Here is a 26377-nt window from a genome sequence, read left to right on the forward strand (position 1 = left end):
TGAAACCCCTGTACTACTCGCAAAACTCTGGATATGTAATTTTTAATTTTCTTGGAGAGAGTTCTTATTAAAATATTAAATGGTCTGTGATCCAAAAAGATGTAAAAGCCATGGCCTTATTGAATATGGGCTGTACTGTGAATTTTAAACATATATTTGAGATAATAGTTGTAAAACTAATTGTTTAAAGCATTCTGAAAACAATGTTAAAAGAAAAATCTATGCTGAAAACTGGAAAATCTCTGCGTCTGTAGTACTGAACTTGAATCTTGAAGGGATTAGAGCAGATAAGACATTACTGGTAAAAGAGGGACATAAGGGTGAATGGTATTTCACAAAAGACATATCTTAGTCATTAAATCCTTTTCCTCCTATAAACAACTTCTGTTTTGCCTTGTTAACATACCCCCCCAAAAGTATGTTGTTTTATATTGAATGGTTGAGATCATTATTTAATAAACACAAGACCAGATTTGTTTTTGTATTTTGGGAGATGATGTCTTTTCATGTATTTGAAATAATGAGTAAAACTATAAAACTCAGACCCTGCTAAAAATAAAGAACCAACCTGTTGGGAACATTCCATGCAGATTTCCAAAATGTATTTTACTTTAGTATTAAAGAAAGAAAATAAATTTTAAAAATAACTTCATAATAAATAGGATTAATATATTTGACAGCCATTTTAGTTACAGAAGGGAAGGTAATATATAGTGCATTGTAACTACTTTTTTTTTTTTAACCAATGTCTTTGGTAGATAGTAAGGCATAATTATTTGATTTTCTCTTAGAAGATTTAAAGTATCTATAATAGGTACTTTTCCACTTCAGTTTAATCTCTGCCTGAATTGACAGTGCCAATTTTTTAACGTAATCACTAGTTAGTTTGGGATGGAGAGCCTTTACATTTCCTACCTGTCAAAACTACTATTAGAGTCTTCATTTTAGTCCTCTAAATTGTTAGCAAGGTAAAATGGCCATGGAGAGCTAATATTCCTTCCTGGAATTCTGTTTTGGTAGAAGCAAGTCCTGTATCAGAGCAGAATAGTTAATGTACAGGACTCATGTCCTCTCCCTTAAGCTAAGAGAAACTTTGACTGTTGGATTATAAAGACTGCTTTTAAGGAGGTCTGTTTGTTTGTTTGTTGTTTTGTTTTGTTTTTTACCTTGGGAGGCAGACATTTTGTAGGAGAAAATAGTTTTATATAGCAGGATGAAAATTGTATGATTAATCACTGTTCCTTTTTTTAAAAAAATGTTGCTGGGTATAATTTAAAAGATCATCTTAAAATATCAGCAATATTAATATGCATAGTTTATAAGAAGTCTTGAAGCATAGAGAAAAATGTTGCTACATTTTAATAGTTTTTTGTCAATATAGACCTAACTTTTTATAACAATTTTGTGTGAAGAATAATGAGTAAATAGTGTGATTGAAATGAACAAGGTTTTGGTATAATTCTTAGGGAGTTATCCTAAGTATCTAAAATTTAGCATCTTAGTTACAATTAAATCAGTCAATATTATAAAATATGAGTATTAAAGACTCTTCTTATTTTCATCAAAATGACTTTATCTTTTTTTTTTTTTTGCCTTGCTGTGTGGCATGCAGTAATTCTTAATTCCCTGACCAGGTATCAAACCCGTGCCCGCTGCATTGGGAGTGTGGAGTCTTAACCAATGGACCTCCAGGGAAGTCCCCAAAATGACTTTAAATGTTGCGAAAAGTTTACTTTTTATAGCCTTATAGTTAATGAAATTGAAATTTTTTTATCACATGCAACTATACAATTAGGAAAATATAAAATTGGGAAATTTGATTAATTTAAAAAGTTAGTTTGGCATATCTGATTAATTGATAGATTACCACTGTCAAGTTTTATTGGTGAGTCTATATCTATTGTTGTCCTCAGATAGTGCCTTTGCAAGGATTAGAGTAAAATTGAAAAAAATACTCAATGTTAAAAGCTGTCATTGTTGAAGTTTTTATGGAATCATTGTACCTGTATCCAGTTTTGAATTAAAAATGCACAGTCCGAAATCATTTCTATTATCATTTTTGGAAGATCTAGCATTAGCTTTGATAGTTTAGCATTAGTATATGTGAAATGTTTATTTGGCTAAGTTATTAAAAGATGTGTGTTAAAGCTTGATATTTATGCAGTATTTAAATATTTAGAGTATATTTGGAATAAATTCTCCAGATTTTTATATAAAGGATTATTTAAATGCTCAAAATGATTGCTTAACAATTAATCTCTAAAAAAAAAACATTAATGAAAGATTCTTATTTTCATTTTTATTATGTAATAACCAAGTTTACCTTCAAATCATTCATATCAAAATTATACTAGCTTGGCATTATATAATTAAAAACAAATACAGTAATTTCAAGAGATGTATGCTTTCCACCAAATCTTTTGTCTGTTTTTATGAAGTCAGCCTGAATTATTGGTTGTACTATTAGTAACCTGGGCAAAATGGAGAATAGGTGGAGGCACAACACTTCTCCTTCAAGAGGAAATGATGTATGGATAGTTTGGGATTATAAAGAATTTCCCTTGAAACATTTGTGTTTGGATATGGCTTCTTCAGTAGTTACAGTTTTGAAAATTTCTTTAAAGGACAATTTGTGACTGTAAATAAAATATTTTGTTTCTGCAGAGTTAGAGCTTTCTGAGCAGATTTTACTCAGACTTGGAACCTGGGCTCAAAGAGAAGCCTTCAAAGTTAAATTGTGACTGAATAGATAGTGAAAAACCATCCAGAGTATATATTAGTTTGCTAGGGCTGCCATAACAAAATACTACAGACTACAGGCTTAAACAATGGAAATGATTTTCTCACAGTTATGGAGGCTGGAAGTCCAAGATCAAGGTGGCAGTAGGTTTGGTTTCTCTTGAGGTCTCTCCTTGTTTTGGAAACTGCCACCTTCTTGCTGTCTTCACATGACCTTTCCTCTGTGCATGCACATCCGAGGTGTCTCTTCCTCTTACAAGGACTCCAGTTCTATTGAATAAGGCACCCACCCTTATGACTTCACTTAACCTTATTTACCTCTGTAAAGGTCCTATCTCTAAATACAGTCATATTGGAAGTTAGGGCTTCAACATAAGAATTTTGGAAAGACACAATTCAGTCCATAACACAGATGTTCACATCTCCGCTATGCACAGTTCAAGAGGGTATGAGAATGGAGACCATGGAGACATCTCTGGGCTGTAAATCTGGAGACACAAGTCTTGTCTTGCCCCTAAAGACATATATTTACATTCCAAAGGGTAAGAGTGCAGGATCCTTCCCAAGGAGAATTTATTTAAATTAAGGAGGTAAGATTTATCTTCCTTTCTCTGGAAGAGAGGAGGGCTTCCATACAGCTGTCCTATATAGGGCCCCAGATTCATATTTTGAGGTTCCTCATCGATAGTACTAAACGCAGTATATGTAGGCTGTTATCAATCTGATAAGCTGTTATCAGTCTGGCTCTTGTTAGTCACAGCACAGGTGAGAATTGAGAATTAGAATATGGGAAACCAGTGTGGTTATTAAAAGTAATAATTAAATCTGTTGCTGCTCCAGAAACTGTACTTTCAGTACAATGTGGATAAATATAACTTAACAGACATGTATTAGCTGATGTTTCTTGAAACTGAATTCTGTTTAATTCACATTTTTTGGTTATATTATGGTCAGAGGCCTGGGGTTATGAAAACCTGTGTCTTAGAAGCCAGAGTTCAGTCTCAAGTGATTAGATGTTTCCTTTTATATTTTCTCCTAGGCTAAATGGGGCAAATTATCTAAGTAATTCAATTTAAGGTGATAATAAAAAAGTCCACTCCTGTGGGTAGAGGAAATTGTAAATCTAGTAGTTCAGTAGTGAGGTATGAGCTGAGGCAAAAACTGGAAGTTATATGTGAAGAAACCAGACCCTGTAAGTCAGGAAATGAAAATTATTACAAAAGCAGAAACAACTAACTCTGGGTTAAAAAGAAAAAAGAAATGGTGAAGCCATTTCAGAATTTAACTTTTACAGTTTTTTGAACTTTTGTTTTGAACTTTGAACTTTTTTGAACTTTTTTGAACTTTTTTGAACTTTTTTGTTTGCTAGGTTAATAACTTCTGATAAAAGAAAAAGTAGAGTTTTTTTAATTTGAACTTTTGAACTTTTTTGTTTGCTAGGTTAATAACTTCTGATAAAAGAAAAAGTAGAGTTTTTTTAATTTTTATTTTATGTTGGCGTATAGTTGATTTACAATGTTGTGTTAGTTTCAGGTGTACAGTAAAGTGATTTAGTTATATATATATCTATTCTTTTTCAGATTCTTTTCCCATATAGGTTATTACAGAGTATTGAGTAGAGTTCCCTGTGCTCTATAGTAGGTCCTTATTGATTATCTATTTTGTGTATAGTTATGTGTATATGTTAATCCCAACCTCCTAATTTGTCCCTCTCTCCAACCCACTTTTCCCCTTTGGTAACCATACATTTATTTTCTAAGTCTGTGAGTCTGTTTCTGTTTTGTAAATAAGTTCATTTGTATAACTTTTTTAGATTCCACATATAAGTGATATGTGATATTTGTCTTTCTCTGTCTGACTTACTTAGTATGATTATTTCTAGGTCCATCCATGTTGCTACAGGTGACATTATTTCATTCTTTTTTATGGCTGAGTAGTATTCCATTGTATATATATGTACCACAACTTCTTTATCCATTCATCTGTCAGTGGACATTTAGGTTGCTTCCATGCTTTGGCTATTGTAAATAGTGCTACAGTGAACATTGGGGTGCATGTATCTTTTCCAAGTATGGTTTTCTCTGGGTATATGCCCAGGAGTGGGATTGCTTGATCGTATGGTAGCTCTATTTTTAGTTTTTTAAGGAACCTGTGTACTGTTCTCCATAGTGGCTGCACCAATTTACATTCCTACCAACAGTGTAGGAGGGTTCCCTTTTCTCCACACCAAAAGTAGAGTGTTTTTTAAAAATTAATTTCTTTTCAGTCCTCAAATTTTTTTAAAATTGCTAATCAGATACTGCCCACACTGAGATTGACGTATACATGGATCATAAGGTATATATATATATATAGTCAGAGAATGCAAAAGCTAAGATTTTGCAGTCTATAAGCATTGGTTTATTAGTGATGTTTTTCTTTTCTTATTTGCCAATTTCTAATAAAATGAAATTGGAGGAGAGATCAGTTAAAGGCCTTCAGAATAGACAGGGACCAAACTAGAATAGTAATATTAAAGAGGAAATTGATTCCAGCGTTTGTGAAGATGAATTGCAAGGACAGTTGGATACTATAGGAAGCAAGGACATGAACTTTTGAGTGTAGATGATGTAGGAAATGTGGATGGGGGAGCAGCTTTGAAAGAGAAGGCAGTTTTAATCAGAAGATGGTAGTATGAGTGTAAATAGGGACTTGTTTCAAACATTTTTTTCCGAAGGAATTGAGACTTGAGCATTCTCTTGAGTTCAGTGAGTGAGCCAGGGAAATGAACCCATTAAGGGTGCAAAGGAGAAAGGGGGAAATTTGTAGGACAAAGTTCTGGAGAAGGCAGGATGAAGATAATAGTTTTCTTTTTAAAAATTAACATTTATTACTGTAAAAAAATCTAATGTTACACTCTTCATTATTCCAGTCCTGATAAAAATAAGAAAAAAAATTATGAGTTGGAATTTTGTTATTAAAACTCATACTCCTCATGGTGAATATCATAGTATTTTTTGAGGTGCTTATCAATCTAGGATTGTGCAATAGCCTTCTGATGGTTCTTCTTACTCTCAGTTCTACTATGTCTATATTCCTCACTACAGATATTATAGTGTTCTTCCAAAATGCAATCAGAAATTATGAACTCTTCTTTAGAGTAAATTGCTTCCCCTAAGTGATAAAATCCATATTATCTTCATGATCTTGTCACATTTTCCAGCAGTCTCTGTTCATTGCATAATCTACATACCAACCGCAGTAAGAGAATTCCTGATTTCTTTTATTTGAGGTAGGCAAAGTAAATCTCTGTTCTTGGCCAACAAAAGAGCTCAATAAAATAAATATGGTTCTACCGCAAAGGCTAAAATTAGGGATATATATTAATATATTAAAGATTTTGTCTGTATATAATTTGCAATGATCTGCCAGAAATTCCTTACATAGACTTAATTGCCAGATTAATGCCCTGAAGTGAAAGTAAACAGTGCATGTAAATTTAATAAGAGCTAAGGACTGTAGTGATAACCCCAGGAGGCAAACATTTCAGAGTTTTACTACCTCATTTCCTGATTTCAGAAGCCAAGGATAGAAACTGGGGGGTTTTTGTAAGTGGTCCCATTCAATTTTTTTCCCCTTTTTCTTTGGATTCTAGGAACATTCACTTTAATATCTAGTTGATTTTTTTTAAATGTAATTGTACCTAGTTAATATCAAACTTTCCTCAAAAAGTCATTATAGACACAGTCTTTGTGTCTGTGGTATTGTGGGAAATTAAGGGATGGGCAGAGAATCTAAGTGTGCCTTTTTGTGCCTACCTCTCTACTCGCCTAAGCAACATATCCAGTGAGTTCTCAGAGGTCACCAGCAGTAAAAGGAGCAGGCTTCCTTGGTGGAGCTACCCCAGGAGAATATTAAATTGCTGGTTAATCTGCAGAAATCCTGGGGCAGGCACTATACTTCCCACATCACTGGTTAGTGGGACGATGCTGAAATATTATTGAGAAGGACCTTTTGAGAAGTCTTAGAGACACCCAGGTGGCTGATATCTGGGGTATAGAAAAAAAGACTGGGATGGAAAGTAGGGAGAACAGACTAGTTATCTTCAACTAGGACAGTGCGTGTGGGAGCAGAAAGGAGGTAAGAGATACAGGACATTGGAAAAGCCAAGGAAGCAGAATTAGACGCATAATTGCCCCAAATCTTATTTTTTCATTTATTAACTAAAGCTATTCAAAATCTACTAATATACAGAACTTATGTTTTTATTTGAAATAGTGATTAAAGATTTTGGTTGTAGTGTATCTTTTTTTTGGATTTTCCCCAATATCATTTGGGTTGTACCTTCACTGGAAATTTATAAGCATTTATGTGATTTAGCTGATTGCCTTTGTGGGAGTCAGTGTTGTGGTTAAGTGCACAGACAGAGCCAGCTGGCTGAGTTGAATCCCAGCACTATGTCCCAGCTCACCACTTTTTGGCTGGGGGACCTTGGCTACTGGCTTAATCACTCTGTAAATACTTCCTCTTTAAAACTGAGATGAATAATAGTGTCTACTTCATAAAGTTGCTATGAGGATCAAAGGTGTTAATATATGAAAAGTATTTAGGACGGCGCCTGGCACATAGTAAGCAAGATCTAAGTGTTAGCTATTGTATTTACTTTGCATTGACTACAGTACTCAGACAATACATTCCTTGAAGCAATCCTTATAATATGTGTTATTAGGAATACAGCATACTCTATTTTGACTTTTAAAGGGAATATATGCATACGGTAAAACAAAACTGTCCAATACGATAGCCACTAGCCAGTTATGATTTAAATTAATCAAAATTAATAAAATTAAAAATTCAGTTCCTTAGTTGCACTAGCTACATCTCAAGCACACAATAGCCACATGTGGCTATTACCTATGAAACTGGACAGTGCAGATACAGAACATTTCTGTCATTGCAAAATGTTCTATTAGAGCCGGCAGATAGTGAAACCTCCCTCCCATTCCTACCCCCAAATCCTTCCTCCCAGCGGTAATCCCTGTTACAGGTTTCTTGCACAGATTTTCATGGTTCAGGCACACAATTTTTTTTACATAAATATTATATAATTTGCACTGTACTGTGACTTATTTTTGTTTGTTTTAAAATACACTATTGATTTTTTATTGATATATAATTGACATAACATTTCATAGTTTTAGGTGTACACCATAATGATTTGATATAAGCATGTATTGCAAAATGATTACCACAATAAGTTAATATCCATGTATTGATTTTTGGAATATGTCAGCTCCCTACATTTAATCAATTAACAGTTCAAAGATTTAGAGCATCTGATATTTGGCTTAGGAAGCAACAATTCAACTATAAGAAATACGCATCTTGTTATATTTGGGAGCAGGTGGAAGGAATGATCTACTTCAGTTTTCTTTCTTGCGTGGCACATGCTACCCACACTGATGTGAGTTAAGCGAGTTGAAAGTGATCATCTCCCATCAGCATGGCCAGGAATTCTGCAGCTCCTGTCCCCGTACCACAGAGATCTCCTGCGCTGTGGGAAAACCCTGCATAAATGCTGGGGTCACTGTGAAGATATCTCTTTACGGGTTGGGAGGCCTGCCCCCGGCCTCTCCTAGGCTGCGGAAAAGGGAACCCGGCGGTCGGCTCGGACAGCTTCCCTCCAGCCGGAGGAGCGCGAACACGTCCGCCCGCTCGCGGAGAGCGGCGCCCCCTGTCGCCCGGTCAAAGAGGCGGCGCGGGCTCGCGGGAGGTCGGCAACATGGCGGGGCGGCCCGTGGCCGCCGGCACCTCGCCGCCGGACCGGGACCGAGCAGCGCCCAACGTGGTGGCGTGGATCTCGCAATGGGCAGACGACCACCTGCGTCTCGTCCGGGTACCGCAGACCCGCCGGTCGGGCAGGTGGTGGGCGCGGGCTGAGCGGCTGAGCCTGAGGGAGACGCGTCCTGGGGAGGCCCGGGCAGCGGACCCGCCGGGCCGGGGAGGCATGGAGGGCCGCGGGGGAGCAGCTCGAGGGCGGCCCGGTCAGGGCAGCGTGTGCGGGGCCGCGGGGGCAGTTGGGGAGGGCCGGGCAGAGACCAAAGCAGGGCACGTAACTCCATAGGCCTGCGGAGAGTGGAGGAGTTCGTTTCTTTAATGCAGTGAGAGGCCACTGGAGTTCCAACAAAGGGCGGGGGTGGGGGTCGGGGAGGAGGGCTGCATCTTCGGCGACTAGACGAGAGAGGATTGTGGTGATTCCTTTCTTTCTAACAAAGAGAGGAATAAAGGGGGCTGCCTGCTTCGTGAATGGTGTTGGAAATTGATGACATAGAGGAGTTGGGATAAATGAATTGTTAGGGAAATCTAGGGAGCTTTTTGCACGTGTGAACTTGAGGATGCCCACGAGACCTCTAAATGGAGATGTGTGAACTTGAAGATGGTCATTAGACTTCTAAACGTAGCTGTAGATGTTCTAGGCAACTGGAGACAGGAGTCATGTATTGAAGGGAAATCAGAACTGGGCATATAACTTTGGGAATGGGCTGCATAAACCTTGAGTAGTATTTAAAGCTTGGATGACGTCTTGGAGCCAGTCAGAAAAGCTCCTGAAGAAGCCCTAGAACTGAGACCTGGGGGCCTCTCTAACATTTAGAATTTGGGGCATGAAAAGGAGGTCAGCAAAGACTAGGAAGGAACAAGACAGGGAGGAGGAGGAAAATCAGGAAAACCAGGTGTCCTGGAAGCCAAGTGGAGAGTATGTTTTCAGATGGAATGATGAACTTCGTTGAATTCCGCTGGAAAGTTGAGTAGGATCATCAGCTTTGCAAATACTTTGCAGCCAAGCAACACAAGAGCCAGGACCATGTCTGTTTTCACTCACCAGTGCAGCTCAGTCCTTAGAGTAGTAACTACCACTTAGTAAGTGCTAGATAAATATTTGTAGCATTAATACAGTATATATATATGTGAATATACATACACATGTATGTTAATTGACAAGGCCTTGGTTCTTCCAGTTAAGCAGGAAGAGATGCATTGGTTATTACAACTTAAAAAAATAACCTCATCAGCATTGGGGAGGAAACAGTGTTAAGTTAGCACATGGATATTTCATTCCAAATAATCCAATCACAGAATGTACCCTTGTGTATATTTTCAACTTCATCTCTTATATGCTTAGTTGTATTTATTGAAGGAAAGCATGTTAGATTACCACTGTTGAGGGAATTACAGGATCCTTATTAATTAATTAAACTCCTTTAGGTCTGTTTCAGTTTAAACGAAGCACTTTAAAGGCATTGCTAAGTTTTCCCCAACTGTTTGCAACATGTATTTCCCAAGTGCTATATTTTAAGGTTTTGGTGATAAAGTTTTCTACCAGATACTTAAATTCTGCCTGCAGACTCAGGGTTATGGAGTTCCTGTGGGCCTTGCAGAAGAAGTATTAGACTAATTCATGCATTCAGGGAACTCATGGTTAAAGCAATACAATCAATAGAGAGCAGTACCATATTATGTATATAATTACTGTGTGTGCCAGTTTGGTTGGAGAAAAAGGGGAAGATTAATGGGCGGGTGGGCAGTTAGTTTTTTTGGAAGAAGTAGACCTTTAGTTGAAGGATATGCCTTATTTGGGCAGTTAGGTACAGGGAGGATTTTTTTTTCTGCCTTCTAATTAGTACTTTCACTATTGTGAATAATACTTAGGATTAATCATTAAATCTCTTTTTGAAGAACATCAGCACCGTAATGGCCATAGCTGGAGTAATGTTACTTCTAAGAAGTGTTCGACTGGTAAGTTAAAAAAATGAAGAAGACATTATGATAAGCACCAGACAGTTAATTTTTCTCACTTCAAACGAGAAAGATGATATCTCAAGCAGTGTGTCATTTTGTTATTCATATTAGAGGCTTTTAAATAGTATTTTAGAACAATGAACATATTTTAAGATATTGGTTTAAAAGTAACATACACAGGATTTTATGGAAAGTAATTGCACAGCCTGTATTTCCATAATCATTTTTCTTCCTGCTTAAAAAGGAATCTGAAAAGGATTTAATTTGCTAGAATAGTGTAAACACTAAATTTGCATTTCAGATGTTGAAAACAGTCAAAAGTGTTTCCTATGGTGGTATTAAATTTAAATCGCCGTTGAATTATGTCCCTTAGAACTAAATAATTTATGCTTTCATTTAGTGTATTTTTTTGCCCTTTCAATAATGTATTAATAATAGACATTGTGGAAATCCATTTGATAATTCAAGATTTACAAGTATTTTTTAATACACCTTATTGTTATCATAGGATGTAATTTCAGTGTCATGTTCAGTGTCAGTGTCATGTGTCATCCAACTGTGATGGATATATTGCTTCTATAAATATTTATTTCCTACACTTATCTCTATATTGTTTTGTATTATCATTGACTACACCCCATTACTTTATCATACTATATCTTTTCCAACTGTTGCCTTTTCACCCAGACACCAATTTCAAAACTTTTGTCTCTCTTTTCCCTTCTTTTTGTTTTAGTGCCTTGCACTCATCTTTTTAAACTGAGAGGTAATTGACATACAGTGAAAGTGTAAGTTTAAGATGTACAGCATAATGATTTGACTTACACACCTCATGAAATGATCACCACAGTAAATTTAGTGAACATCCATCATCTCATATAGATACGAAATTAAATAAATAGAAAAAAATTTTTTTCCTTGTGATGAGAAGTCTTAGAATTTCCTCTCTCAACCACTTTCATAGATAACTTACAGCAGTGTTCATTATATTAATCATGTTGAACATTACATCCCTAGTACTTATTTATCTTATAACTAGAAGTTTGTACCTTCCAAGTTCCCCCTTCCCCTACCCCCACCTCTCCTAACCGCAAATCTGATCTTTTTTTGTATGAGTTTGTTTCTGAAGTAAAATTGACCTACAACACTATGTTACTTCCTGTTACACAACGTAGTGATTTGATATTTCAATACGTTTCAAAATGATCACCACGAACGAGTCTAGTTACCATGTCACCATACAAAGATATTGCATAATTACTGACTAAATTCCCCATGCTGTACACTTCATACCTGTGACTCATTTATTTTGTAACTAGAAGTTTATCTCCTAGTCTTATCTCCCTTACCTATTTCTTTCCTTCCCTCCCTCCCCTCCCCTCTGGCAACCACCTGTTTGTTCTCTGTATGTATGACTGTGTTTCTGTTTTGTTGCATTTGTTCATTTATTTTTCAGAGTCCACATATAAGTGAAATCATACAGTACTTGTCTTTCTCTGTCTGACTTATTAATTTAGCATAATACCCTCTAGGTCCATCCATGTTGTTGCAAGTGGCAAGATTCCATTCTTTTTTATGGCTGAGTAATATTCCATTGTATATATACATACCACATCTTCTTTATCCATTCATCTATCGATAGGCATTTAGGTTGCTTCCATATCTTGGCCACTGTAAATGATGCTGCAGTGAACATGTGGGTACATACATCTTTTCAAATTAGTGTTTTCATTTTCTTTGGACAAATACCCAGGAGTGGAATTGCTTGATCATATGGTAGTTGTATTTTTAATTTTTTGAGGAACCTCCATACTATTCTGCATAGTGGCAGCACCAATTTACATTCCCACCAACAGTACACGAGGGTTCCCTTTTCTCCACATCCTCACCAACACTTGTTATTTGTTGTCTTTTTGATAATAGCAGTTGGGACAAGTGTGAGGTGATATCTCATTGTGGTTTTGATTTGCATTTCCCTGATGATTAGTGATGTTGAGCATCTTTTCGTGTGCCTGTTGGCCATCTGTATACCGTCTTTGGTATACATTGGAAAAATGTATCTTTAGGTCTTCTGCCCGTATTTTAATCGGGTTGTTTGTTTTTTTGATGCTGAGTTGTATAAATTCTTTGTATATTTTGGAAATTAAGCCCTTATTGGATATATCATTTGTAAATATCTTCTCCCATTCAGTAGGCTGCCTATTTGTTTTGTTGATAGTTTCCTTCACCGTGCAAAAGCTTTTTAGTTTGATGTCCCATGTGTTTATTTTCACTTTTGTTTCCTTTGCCTGAGGAGGCATATCCAAAAAAATATAAGACTGATGGCAAAGAGCATACTGCCTGTGTTTTATTCTAGAAGGTTTATGGTTTCAGGCCTTACGTTTAAGTCTTTAATCCATTTTGAATTTATTTTTGTGCATGGAGTGTAGTCCAGTTTCATTCTTTGACATGTAGCTGTCAGGTTTTCCCAACACCATTTACTGAAGTGGCTGTCTTTTTTGGGGTGGGGGGGCTTGAACTCATTTTTAACCTTATATTTAATAGGCTCTTTCTTATAACACCTCCATGATTTTGTAAGTCATTCATTTTTAGCCTATGTATATTTTTCTAGAATGGAGCTTTTGAAACTTTAGTTCTTGTCATTCTACTTTTTTCATTTTCTTATATCTCTACATTCCATGACATATCTGTATTTTGAAGTTTCCAAAATTGCCAAAATATTAAATTATCTGATTAAGAGTTTAGGGGAAAATAGTGCTGAGGGATCATTTCTCTTGTTAGCCCTTAAAAAAACACATGAATCAATTAGAGATCATTTTAAGTTTTTTGTTATTTTTAGTATATAGTTCAGTACTTCACTTTGGTAATATTAAAAGCAGAGTGTGTTACTGTTTATTATTTTCACTTTTATTCTCACTGACTTTCATTCTTTTTTTTTTTTCTCATTGACTTTCATGTCCTAATCCTGCTTATGTTAGGTACATCATTGACTTATGCAAATTATTCAATGATATATATATATATATATATATATATATATATATATATATATATAGTTATGAGGTTATTTATTTTAGACTTAAGTTTGGTGTCTTTTAGATTTTATGGTTTTTGATAATAGTGATGAGAAGAGCAGACTAAGGAAGAGAAAAAGAACATTGGAACATTAGTGGATAAAAAACTCTGTTATAGAACAGTTGGAGAGGTTTAGCTAGAAATAAGAGAAACCCCAATCAACAGTGGCTTAACCAATTAAAAAGTTGATTTTTCTCATGTCACAAGAAGTTTGGAGGTTAGAGGCTGCTAGCGTTGCTTCCCTGGCTCAGTAACATAGAATTTAGGACTGTCTGATTTTCCTTGCCTTTCCTCATGGCACAGATGGCTGCTATAGCAGGCTGCTCAAGGCAGGAGGAGAGGAAAAAGGAAGGAAGGTGCTAGCCGCATCTTTTCCTTTTATGCAGAAAGCAAAAACGTTCCCGGAAGCCCTCTGTAGACCTTTGCTCACATCCTTTTGTCACATGGCCACCTCTAGCTGGGGAAAGTAGGCTGGGCAAGTGGCCATTTAGCTTTTCCACCCCATACAGAGCATGTTGGCAAGGGAGAAGGGGTTTGGGAACGGATGTTGCATTGATATCTTGCCACAAGGAGCCTTGATAATACCTCTCCAGCTTTCTTTTTGGATTGCTGGTTTTCTCTCCTTCTTCTTCCCTCTGAGAGTTTATCAGTTTCTCATATTCTTTCAATTACAGATTGACAATTCCAAATTTCGTATTTAAAAAATAAAAAAGATTATTAAGTTCGGTACTGTGCTGAGCACTTTATATATATAATTTCATTTAATAGGTAAAATAATTCTGTGATAGAGGTATTCTTATGCCTAACTTTTATAGATGAGGAGATGGATGGTCAAAGAAATAACCCTCACAAGATCATCCGGCTAGTACATGGCAGAACTGGATTTCATATGACATCTTCCTGAATTTAAAACCCTTATTATATTCTCTTCACTGCGATGCTTCCAGCTTTTGTCTGTTTGCCTTTAGGACACGCCCTTCACCCTCTGAAGCTTGGGCATAGCACCCTTGTTAGTGAGATCATCTTTCTGCCTGCTCCGGAGAGCAGGCTGTGTTTATCACAAACTCAGGATTTTTTTGTTGAAAGATGTCTTCCTCAGGTGTTCCTATCCTTTCCATTTTGACCCTTTAGCACTTACACTTTATATTAAACCTATTCATGTGTTGCTCTATAGTTGTTTTCTGGTTTTATGCATATTGTCTTTTCCTCTTCCAGATAATGCCTTCTGTGTCACAGAAATGCTGCACTGAACTTTTGGCTGTTGAGGGATTATTGGATTCCTCCCATCATGAGGTAGATGCAGTGGTATCTGCCTTTAGAGGTTCTTCACATAGACTGTGAGCTTCTTGAAAGTAGAACATTGGGGTCTACGTTTTTCCATTTCCTCCCCTAGCTCCTTAATAACTTCCAAAACTCCAAGCATCAAGGCACACTTTTGCCCTTTTATGTGTATCCTTTAATGAAAACACCTCAGAATTTAAAGGATGGACCTTTAGTAGTTGAAGACATCTTTAACGTCCCTCTCTACTCCTTCTAAGTCTTGCCTTCCTTGTGCAAAATACTCTTGGTTTTCTCATGTGATGTAGTTTCCAGGCTCTTTACCATCTTTTTTCTCCTCTTCTGGCTTTGTTCCAGTTCGATGAAGTCTTTTATGAAATATGACACCCAGAACAGCCTGATAGATTCCACTTAGAGCCTGATTTAGAGTATTCTCTCCCTCACCTCCCTTGTTCTGGATCCTGCTCCTAATAATGTTGCTTTGGGTGGAACTTTGCAGAGGGGAGTGGTGAGGGGGTGGGCAAAGAGGAGAGGGAGTTTGCACTTTTTGTTTTTGGCAGCCTTATCACACTTTCACTCATTTTGAGTTCACAGCTAACTAAAACCTGTAAATCTTTTTCATATATGCTACTTTATTCTCTTGATCCTTTAGTTTGGGAGAATACAGGGGCAGACTTTTATGTTGTAGCCATTCATTCTAATTGTCAGGATCTTTTTAAATACTAACTCTGACTTAGTATTCATACCCTTCCAAGCATCAGACCTGCTGATGTTCGATCCTTATGCTCACATTCAAGTCACTGGTGATCATACTAAACAGGAGAGGATCCAGGTCAGAGCCCCGTGGCTTACTTACTCCTAGAGTGCCCCTCCCACTGACATTAACTCATCAGTGCTACCCTAGCGATGTCCCAGAACCATACTGGGAGCCATCTGCATGGATGTTTAGCCCACATTTCTCTGTCTTACCCATAAACTTTTCGTAGACAACTTCTGTCAGGTGACTCACTCAAACTTTTCATGTGTGTTTGATTTAGGATTTCTCTTCCCTTTTGTTTACATTCTGCATGTTCCACATTCTTGACCGAATGCTGACAGTACATACCGTCAGAATCTTTTTCCTCACAGTGTTTTCTCCAGAAGAACCAGTCACCTCCTTTTTATCTAGATTCACCAGTTGTTAACATTTTTCCATGGTTGTGCTTTCTCTCTCTCCCTCAGTGAAACCATTTGAAAGCAAGTTGCAGACATGATGGAACTTGTCCCATAAGGACTTCATAGTGTGCTTCCTAAGAGCAGGGATATTTTCCTACGTAGTCACATTAATATCACAGCTAATAAATTTAACATTTTTGCAGTAATATCTAAAATCCAGTTCATATTCATATTTATCTTCTGAAAATATCCTTTGTAGCTGTTTTTTTCCCCAGTCTAAGGTTCAGTCCAGGATCACACACTGTATTTAGTTGTCATGTCTCTTTAGTCCCCTTTAATCTAGACTTTTAGTCCCACTTTATCTTTATGTTTAATTTTTGTCTGTCATGACACTGCCATTTTTGAAGAGCCCAAACCACTTGTCTTAGAGAATGTCCCACAGTCTGGATTTGTGTTTCCTTGGTAGATTTAGTGTGAACAAGAAGGTGACAGTGTATACTGCTTCCTGTTGTGCCGCATCAAGAGACTCACAGTGTCCGTCTGTCCTAGAACATTATCACATCTAAGATAATTAACAACCCCTTAGCATCATCTAATACCCAGACCATATTAAGAGTTCCTTGATTGTCTCAGTGGTGTCTTTTTTCAATAGATGATCTGTTCAAATCAGGATTCACATGGTCCATATATTGCGTTTGTTTGTTATATCTCTTATGACTCATTTATTTTATAACAGTCTAGACCCCCACCCCCATTTTTTCCCCTTTACACCATTGATTTGTTAGAGTAACCAAGTCATTTATCCCATTTTTAATGTTCCACATTCTGGATTTGTCTGCTACAACATTTTTCTTGTTTGAAAAAAATTTTTTTAATGTTTAGACCAACTTTACTATCTTAGGAAGTTGGGTACTCATTTATCCTTCTGCCTGTATGAGGCTCTCACCCAGCCATGATTATGAATTAAGCTTGTCTCTATAGTACTGTTGATATGGAAGACACAGGTATAAAATGTTGACTAACTCCAAGGTGTTGGGTATTTAAATAAATTCCTAATGTTGGCCTTTTGGGAGGGGCCTTTTTCTCCTATGAGATAAAAAATAAGGAAAAAACCTTGTTGATTAGTAGTCAAATTTAACTTGCCTCAGTTTTGGTTAGGTTCTCCCAGCAGTACCTGCATGAATAGATGGTACATCTATAGTATAGGATAGTGACTGTTTAGCCAGATTTGTGTGGTGCCATGTTCAGACTCACTGCTTTTTGATGAATTGTGTCATATTTCGAGGATGTAAGCTTTTAGAAGTTAGGAGTCTGTTTAATGTTCTCTATATAGTAGCTTGAAATAGTAAAATAATGACTAAAGTTTTTAAAATAATGTTCCCATAAACACTTTCTGTTAAATCTTATTAAAATTTTAATATAAAATTAAGAACCAAATTAAAAATGTTCAGTGGTTTTATCTTCTTTAAAATGTTTAGAGAATTTGACATGCTTAATTTTAATATGAAAATGGTAATAAAATGTTATATTTTTCTCCTTGTAAATCAACAGACATCAAAATTCACAAGCTCTTCAGATATTCCAGTAGAATTTATAAGAAGGAATGTTAAACTACGAGGACGACTGCGCCGAATAACCGAGAATGGTTTAGAGGTTGAACATATTCCCATTACTTTACCTATTATATCTTCATGGAGAAGTAAGTAAGGTGCAAAAATAATAACACTAAATAACTATTTTAATGTTCCGTTATTAGAAGTTATTTTAAAAATAGCAAAAAAAAGTCATTTTAATTTTTAGTAACTCTCCATCGTCTATGAGGGAAAGTCCAAATTCTTGACTTACATACAGGAACTATTTAATTTGGCTCCAGATGTCTTTTCTTCCTTCCCTTCTTTTCTCATTCAACCACTCAGTGGTTCATTCAGGCATTCAAGCATTTATTCCACAAATATTGAGCACATGTTATGTTCTAGGTCCTATGCTAGCCGTATGTGCGGAGTGAAATAAACAAGACCACTCTACCCCTTGGAGCTTATAGTACAGGTGGAAGATGGGCAACAAACAAATGAAAAATTGTCCTAAGAGCTATGAAGAAAAGGATCAGGGTATAGGATGAGAATTATTGGAGGTTGTATGGAGGGCGAACCTACATATATGGTGGTCAGAGAAGGCCTCACTGAGGAGTTGCTATTTAATCAGATACCCGAAGAATGGAAGGGGGCTGGCTAGGAAGAATATGTGTGGGGATGAGTTGGCTCTTTTGGTAAGCACGTGACGTGAAGGCTCGTCTGGCCGGGGCATAGGGAAGAAGGGGACAAGAGACACCAAAGGAGGCTGGAGAGCTGGGCAGAGACCATAGCTTTGCTGCTGCAATTCCCATTTCTCCCTGCTTCATGGCAAAGCCCCCAGCCACACAGACATGCCTGCTGCTTCCATGTGTTCTCATGCCCTGGGCATAGTTCTTTGCCCAGAGTGACTTGGCTCCTGTGGATTCTTCAGGATCTAGCTCAAATGTCAGCTCTTCTGTGAAGCTCTCCTTAACTCCCAAGCAGAATTAGCCTCTTTCTTTCCTATCCCCCAAGCAATTTATACACACTGCAATTACAGTACTGAAACACATTTTCCTGTAATTATATATCTAGGTTTATATCCTTCTATTAAACTGTGAGCCCCTGGTGGGCAGGGAACTTTTCTTATCTATCTCATTATTCACAGTCCCTAGAAAAATAATTGTTAGCCAACAGAGACTTGGCAAAATTTGTCAAATGAATTAACTGAGTTATATTTAAAGATCTTCTTAATATTATTTTACTGTTTTGAAGAAAGGGGTTCTTATTTCTTTAGCCTCAGATGAATGAATATCACTCTGCTCAATTAGATAGGGCTGCAAAGGAATAAGATTGGTTTTTTTCCCCCAAACATACCTGACATGATTGACTTCTTTAACAAATCAAACAGTATTGTTCCCTAAAGAAAGATAACTGAGGTGTTTATTTGTTGGCCATTTCAGCATGGTTTATACTTCATAAGTCCTCTACCTTCTCAGTTGTTGTAATAATGCTGCAATAATTTAAATCTCTCCTGTCTGAAATATTGATGATTCTTTAGTGCTTAGACAGCAAGGTCATCACTTGTGATTGTCCAGGCTGTACATCGCACAGCTCCAGGGATGGTGCTCAGTGGGAATCTGCCCTGGAAGTCGAGCAATGCCACAGCACTCTAACTGCCATATACACATATTGTTATTAATGGGTTTCACATCAAATAAAAATGTTGATCAAGTTGGTACAAACAATCAAAATTTTAGAGCTGAAAGGAAACTTACTTTTCTCCCCCACTTATTTAAATATTTTCTATAGAGGTTAAAGGTCATGTATGAAGCCATCTACCTAACAGTTGATGAAATCAAAGGTAGAAAACAGATTTTCTGCTACCCAGTACACAACTTTATGTATAGAGATGCAAAAGTTAAAGAAACAGACATGTCTCATTCATCCCAACAGATGGTAACCAGTACAAATGTCACGGTAGTGTTAATACTTTTTGTAACTGACATAAATTGTTGATGTTAAAGAGATCATTTTGCATTTTCATTAGTTAAACCTATTTACTTATAAAATGGCTGTAGAACTAGAAGGTTGCTTTCCAAGCATTATTTTGAATAATATAATAAGATGTTACAGCATAATCTTTTTCATTTAAAAATAGCTGTTAATTGAAAGCTCCTTATGTTCCTTTCACTATTTTTACTATCTGGCCTGTAGGGTAGAGATGGACTTTTATTTTTTTTAATTTTTTATTTTTTTAATTAATTAATTTTTTTTGGCTGCGTTGGTCTTTGTTGCTGCACGGAGGCTTTCTCTAGTTGTGGCGAGCAGGGGCTACTCTTCATTGCGGTGCGCAGGCTTCTCATTGTGGTGGCTTCTCTTGTTGCGGAGCACAGGCTCTAGGTGCGCAGGCTTCAGTAGTTGCAGCACACGGGCTCAGTAGTTGTGGCATGTGGGCCCTAGAGCATGTGGGCTTCAGTAGTTGTGGTGCATGTGCTCAATAGTTGCAGCACATGGGCTCTGGGGAGTGCGGGCTTCAGTAGTTGTGGCGCACAGGCTCAGTAGTTGTGGCACATGGGGTTAGTTGCTCCGCGGCATGTGGGATCTTCCTGGGATCAAACCCGTGTCCCCCGCATTGGCAGGCAGGTTCTTAACCACTGCGCCACCAGGGAAGTCCCAGGGATGGACTTTTGATTTTATTGTAAGGAGGGCTAAGATTCAGGCTCCCCAAGTTAAGGCCATTCTAACCAAAAAGATTTAGCTCAGATAACTGCATCAGAGTAGAGTCTGTGTGGTGTAGTAGAATGTGTATTGGCGTGGAGAGCTTGTGTTCTGTTTCTAGTTTTGGCTTATGGTTTCCACCACCATCAAAGAAGAGAATTATAATATTTCCAAGACTCCTTCCTCATGACTATTCTGTGATATCCCTTCCTTCCATGATCTTATCTTTGGTGTGTATGATGAGGAGGCAAACACACACAGAGCTGAAAATTTTTATGAAGCGAAACTCTTAGGACATTTAATATCTTCAATAAATGTTTACTGAATGCCTGCTGTTTTGTCACAGTCTCAGTATATAGTGGCAAACAGTGGATGTGATCCTACAGTAGTCACAAAACCTTCAGTCTAGTGAGGATATTACTCAAAGCTTCTCCTATCCCGGATGGTAAAAAATAATCTTTTTGACATATGTGATACTCCTGACTTGTGAAATTGTCCATTGTCATGAATTCACTTATAATGTTTTCTAAATCGAGGGTATAAATCAGTTGTTTTTCTATCATGTACTATCTTTATAAAAACCTTAAGAATATTTAGTCATGAAGTTTCCGACCCATCTGATGGAACAGAAATATAACAGACCCCTTAGTGGTGATTTGCTTCAGTATTCATCTTGTGTCTGCAGTTTTCTCCAGGTGCCCATGGTCTTTCCCTTACTTGACATACTCACTTCCTCCTCCTCCTCCTGCCTCTCTGTTCATTCTGCAAAACCCAAGTCCTGCTCTTGGGCTCTTCCACTGGAGCCCATGTTGCTGTCCCCTTATAACCTTTGGCGTTATCTGTGTCATCCAATCCAGTATGAATTAGGCTTTTTTAAAATATGTGCATAAAAGATTTGTTGAAGAGCTGGTAAGATAGAGGGATTCACACAAAGCTAAATTTAGACATCATAAGCATTAAAAGTTGCATCTCCTTTTTCAAAAAAACCTCAACTGTTTGGGCAAAAATATATGATGGATATAACTAACCTTATTCAGTAGATTAGTTCTTGGAAGATTTAGTTTTAAATTTTTATTGGCCGCATCATATTTTAAATGCTTAATGGGGAATTGCTAATTTTAAAGGAATCCCAGTGACCTTTTGTGAAGTGAAGAATTAGGACATTAATACTTAAGGTTGATAGTGTTGACTTAGATTCATGTTTTTGGTCCCCAAAGTTTTGGTCTTAAAGACTAGAGGTTGTTTTATTGGAAGACAGCTGGTGTTGATGGCAGCATTAAAGGATTGAAGAGAGACCTCAGAATCTTCAGGCTTCCCTTAACTCATTATGTACCAATGATTTGAATTCATCTAGTCTTTATTATATGTTCTGCCTTAATCTAATTTGTGTATTTACTGTGTCACAGATTTTTCTAAGGACATAATCCTACTTACAACTTTTGATACTTCTCTAACTGAAACTCTAGGACAGGTTTCAAGAACCCATGCCCTAAAGAAAATGTTTTTCTATCATCAAATAATATTGTGGCAAGCTTCTAGGATATCTTCCTGAACTCAAGTATTACTTTTTCCCTAGCAATTAAATGAACTTAACTTTATACTTTCAGCTACTTGTATAAGAGTTTAACATATGTTAAATGTATAATTTCTTTCCAAAAAAAGTCATCAAGATTTTTTTTATTGTCAGCCATTATCCTTTATGGAAAGTTATAAACTTTTTCTACAATAAAATCCTGTTATTAAAGTTTAATTGGTTAAAATTTTATCAAGAGTTTGCCCAAACTTTCTTATTACTATGTTACTTGGATAATAAATTGATAAAATCCTGTCTGGAAGTCAGTTTTGTAAAATGTATATAAAAAAAATAATGTTGATATTAATATTTATTGAGATGGGAAAGTATCCTCAGTACATTAAGTGAAAACGCAGTTTATACAGTCCTATTGGTCATAGGAGCTTATATTATTGAACGACGTATCTTGTAGCATTACGTGTATGTGTGCATAGAAATAAATCTGGCAGATTTTTTAAAAAAAGGTAAATTGTTTAAACCCCACATCCTGTTCTGGAGCTTACTGAAATGAGTTTTTGAAATTATTCCATCTGTTACATACTTGTATTGTTTTAAAAGACAAGTTGACTCTAGAAATGAATGGATCTATATCTAGAGAGTCTGGGTATTTATAAATAAACATAATATATCCAGTTGTTTTTTGGAGCCCAAATGACTTTGGAATTTGCTTTTGTAACGTCGTATTAAAGCTAAAACTCTTTTCTACCTAACCCTTTTAGAAGAGCCATGTGGTGCTTTGCTGGTTAAGTTGGCTGGAGTAGAACTCACTGAAACTGGGAAGGTGTGGTTACAAAAAGAGCTAAAACCTTCCCAAGTAGTATGGTTCCAACTTCTTGGAAAGGAGAATTCAGCACTCTTTTGCTACCTTTTAGTGAATAAGGTAAGTAGTGTGAAGAAATAACTAGCAATATTTTATTCTTATTATTTAATACATAAACTCCTCATTAATCAGAACCTTGAATATATAATGAGACTGAATTTTTTTGTCTTTTTAAAGTACTACTCACGTGATTATGTATACAGAACTAGATGTTTTATATATAAATTTTGCTATAAAATTTGTTTATTATAGAAAAACTTATGTTTATATGTTTATTATAGAAAAAATAGAAAATTAAGAAAAAGTAAAAAAACTTCAAATTATTAATGACTCTGGACATTGCCAGTTTAAGGAGTATCTTATACATTTATTTATGGACATTATATCACACTTGTTATTATAAACCACTTGTTGAGTGCGACTTGTCAACTGGAAATTGCAAAGAGCAAAGGTGTTTTCTGAAGGTAAATATTGCTCATTCTGGTCCAATACCTTGTAGATAGGTATGCCTTAACGTATAAGTCTTTGAATTCTAAAAACATTGAGCATATTTAATACTACTGGGCATATTTAAATACTTTTCATGATCAGTAGTCAGTCATCTGAAGACATTGCCTCGGGTTCCTTACCTTTATGATTGGCCATTAGCCATTCTGTAACTAGGGATGCCTTAGAGCTTCATTACTGTTGCCCTGTCATGTCTTGAGTCCTTCGATGTGCCTTCTTCCAAATTTCTTTTGGTGGACAATTACTGAAAAAAGAACATGGAAAAATAAAATAGTTGAAATGTTATTATAACAGGATTGAGGGTAATTTTTCTTATTTTTAAAGTTCCTTATTATATAACAAACAAGAATAATCTGAAGAGAAAAATAACCTCACATTAAAGTGATTAGAATTGTAACCATTTTAATTATTAAAAGCTTTTTGAATTATTAATAGAACACCTAATGAAATCCATTAATTTTTGCATGTCCAGATCACATTCAGTTCTTTTAAAATAAGAATTATCCAATACGGATTGGTTGAAGCATCTTACACTTGACTAAGTTGATAATACAAAAGTATATAAAAGATCCCAAAGGCCTTACAAAAATATTAACTTCTCTTTTCAATTGAGGAGTATATATTATTTATCCTCAAAACCCCCCCTATGGAATAATTTTATTCCCATTTACAGGGGGGACTCCAGGTAACCAAGTGGAAGAACCGCTATTCAAGCCCAGCTCTTCCTGGCTCCTGAGCCCACACTTCACCTTATCTGTCTTTACCTTATACTCTTTCCTACAAGGTGACCAAATTATGCTTTATGCATATTTCGGTAATTTACTTCTGTTGAATTTTACTGTAGTGTGAGGTTGAATTTTAATTATTTTTATTTTGGTTCAGCTCATTAAATTTAAAACACTGAGACAAATAAGATAATCCCTTTAAAACTGTATTTATTAGCCGCTTATCATCATGTACCAAAAGCTACTGCATTTAAAGGAACAAAAGGTTACTTTATTCCTTTAGATAGTCTTAGAAAATGTTTCCTACTTTAAACCTTTAGTTTTCACATTAAAAAAATTTAACTGTGAATTACTTGTCTAATGAAGCTATAAAATTACTAATACTTTGTTTAAATTAATCTTGTTAGGTTAAAATCCCACAAGGACTATGGAAATAGCTAAGCACGATCTCCGTTACACTGTAAATTAGCGAGAAAAAAAAAAAATCCCATTTATCTGGTTTCATTAGACAGTGAGGTATGAATGAAATTTCCTGAAGGGTGAAGATTCAAAGGCCAGGACTATTTTTATGTTCATTATTTTACGGGACATCTTTTAAAAATGTATTTACACGCCAGTGCCTTCCTCAACACTGGAATTCTGAACCTAAATTAACAGTTCAGTGATGATTCATTTCATTTTGTGTTTGTCTGCTTTTTAGTTTCGTTACTTTTCTTTAGTTTCTCTTTTGCTGTGGCCTCCTGTCATTTTACCTATCTGGTGTGTGCTCCATTTCCCCTCCAAACGACAACAATAAAAGCAAAAAACCCTTTTCGTACTTTATTGCTTCTACACATTTTTGGGTAGGAGACCAGTGAGCCTGTGGAGAACCATATGTTATAAAAGAGTCAGTTGTCTTTGAGCAATGGTCTCTTCTAGTAATGAAATTCTTGGATTTAGCGTTAACTGTTTTAAGCTCTTAAGGACCCTTTTGCATTTATACTTTTGACTTTTATTTGGAGGACTCAAGTTGCAGAATGACTGATTTTAAAGTAAATAAAGTGTTACAGGTATGCTAGTAACTTTATTAAATAATTGGCTTGTGTTATTTTTTTATTCAAGGGTAAATATTTTAGTGTGAGTCTGAATGAAGAAATTTTGAGAAGAGGCCTTGGCAAAACTGTTCTCGTTAAAGGGCTAAATTATGATTCTAAAATCTATTGGAGAATTCACAGAAACTTACTTAAAGCTGAATTAATAGCCTTAAAAAAAGGAGAAGGAATATGGAAGGAAGAATCTGAAAAAGAAAGTTATTTGGAAAAATTCAAAGGCTCCTGGAGAGAAATATGGAAAAAAGACAGTTATTTTAAAAAAATTGGATCAGATTTCAACTTGAAAAAAGAAAGTTATTATGACAAATTTAGAGGGACTTATGAAACATGGAAAGAAAACATGAATAACTACTCCTTAATACTGAAGTTCAGAGAACTTCTGAGTCGCATACACTTTCGTAGAAAAGGATGAAATATTCCAAGAGATCTGGAGGTGACCTACTCCAAAAAGAATAAAATATAATGGATAAATATAATGGATATTTTTCATTGAGTTGAAATGGGAAATTTCCCCAAATGATCAAAGTTGCATTCTAATGTATTTAAATATTTAAGAGATGATTCTTATAAATGTAATATCAGAATAATTTAAATTAATTGTGATTAATGTAATATCTTTTTAGGAAAAATGAAACGCTCTATAAAAAGTTATCAGGTTGAGTGCGATATACATGTAGTGATAATATATGAAGAGAGAGTTTAACTATTGGCCATTGTATTATTTTAGTCATTTTGGGCAGCCATATTTAACTTTTGTTTAAAGAGAGTATTTGTTTACTTTTGATTACTTATAATAAAGGGACTCTTTATGCATAATGTCTGAGGCTGCTCTTTTCTCTCCACTGCTTTATAACTGCTTGTGAATTTGAGGCAGAGCTACAAGAGAAGGTTACTTAGACCATTTTCTACTAGTAAAGAGTGGCTTATTTCTACCTGTTGTTAGATGAGGGGGATAATCCTGAGGACAAAATCATGAATGAGCCGAGGATGGCAGCACACAGGATAAAAAGAATAGGGATGCCTTCTGACATTGTCGAGCCCCTAAGGGCTTGAACTCTCTTGCCTCCCAATTTCTTATTACGTGAGATAGTAAATTTCTTTATTTTTAAAGCCAGTTTTAGTTGGTTTGAGGATGTGATATACACACATACTTGCTGCTAAAATCCTCCTGACAGTATAAGCTTCTTTCACAACACCAGCAATAATCCACCCACAATGTGTCCAGAAGTTTTTCTTTTTTTATAATTATTTAATTAATTAATTAATTTATTTTTGGCTGCGTTGGGTCTTAGTTGCGGCACACGGGCTCTTTCTTGCAGTGTGCAGGCTTCTCTCTAGTTGAGGCGCGTGGGCTCAGTAGTTGTGGC

At 36.1% G+C, this 26377-nt stretch overlaps 1 protein-coding gene across 7 annotated transcripts; it reads left to right on the plus strand.

The window, feature by feature from the left end:
- Window positions 1–8450: 8450 nt before the first annotated feature.
- LOC309629896 (protein C3orf33) lies at window positions 8451–25826 on the plus strand. 7 transcript variants are annotated; one of them, XM_082394473.1, is made up of 6 exons: window positions 8451–8614; window positions 10453–10512; window positions 14806–14883; window positions 17575–17722; window positions 22587–22747; window positions 24327–24736. In XM_082394473.1, exons 1-6 carry the CDS (start codon window positions 8501–8503, stop codon window positions 24354–24356), a joined length of 591 nt encoding a protein of 196 aa, XP_082250599.1. In that variant the 5' UTR covers window positions 8451–8500; the 3' UTR covers window positions 24357–24736. The 7 variants fall into 7 exon arrangements, with proteins under 7 accessions (XP_082250599.1, XP_082250600.1, XP_082250594.1 ...); XM_082394474.1 differs by lacking the exon at window positions 24327–24736 and adding an exon at window positions 22969–23094; XM_082394468.1 differs by lacking the exon at window positions 24327–24736 and adding an exon at window positions 25021–25826 and having other exon boundaries at window positions 8454–8614.
- The last annotated feature ends 551 nt before the right edge of the window (window positions 25827–26377 follow it).

The sequence above is a fragment of the Balaenoptera borealis genome, assembly GCF_965194805.1.
Source record: "Balaenoptera borealis genome assembly, chromosome: 5".
Lineage (NCBI taxonomy): Eukaryota > Metazoa > Chordata > Mammalia > Artiodactyla > Balaenopteridae > Balaenoptera > Balaenoptera borealis.

What these genes read in the sequence shown, in the direction of transcription:
- LOC309629896 (XM_082394468.1), top strand. Translation starts at nt 8,501, where the DNA reads ATGGCGGGGCGGCCCGTGGCCGCCGGCACCTCGCCGCCGGACCGGGAC. An exon ending in TGGATTCCTCCCATCATGAG is followed by an intron (nt 14,884 to 17,574) that starts GTAGATGCAGTG and finishes GTAAATCAACAG; the next exon opens with ACATCAAAATTCACAAGCTC. An exon ending in TATTATATCTTCATGGAGAA is followed by an intron (nt 17,723 to 22,586) that starts GTAAGTAAGGTG and finishes TAACCCTTTTAG; the next exon opens with AAGAGCCATGTGGTGCTTTG.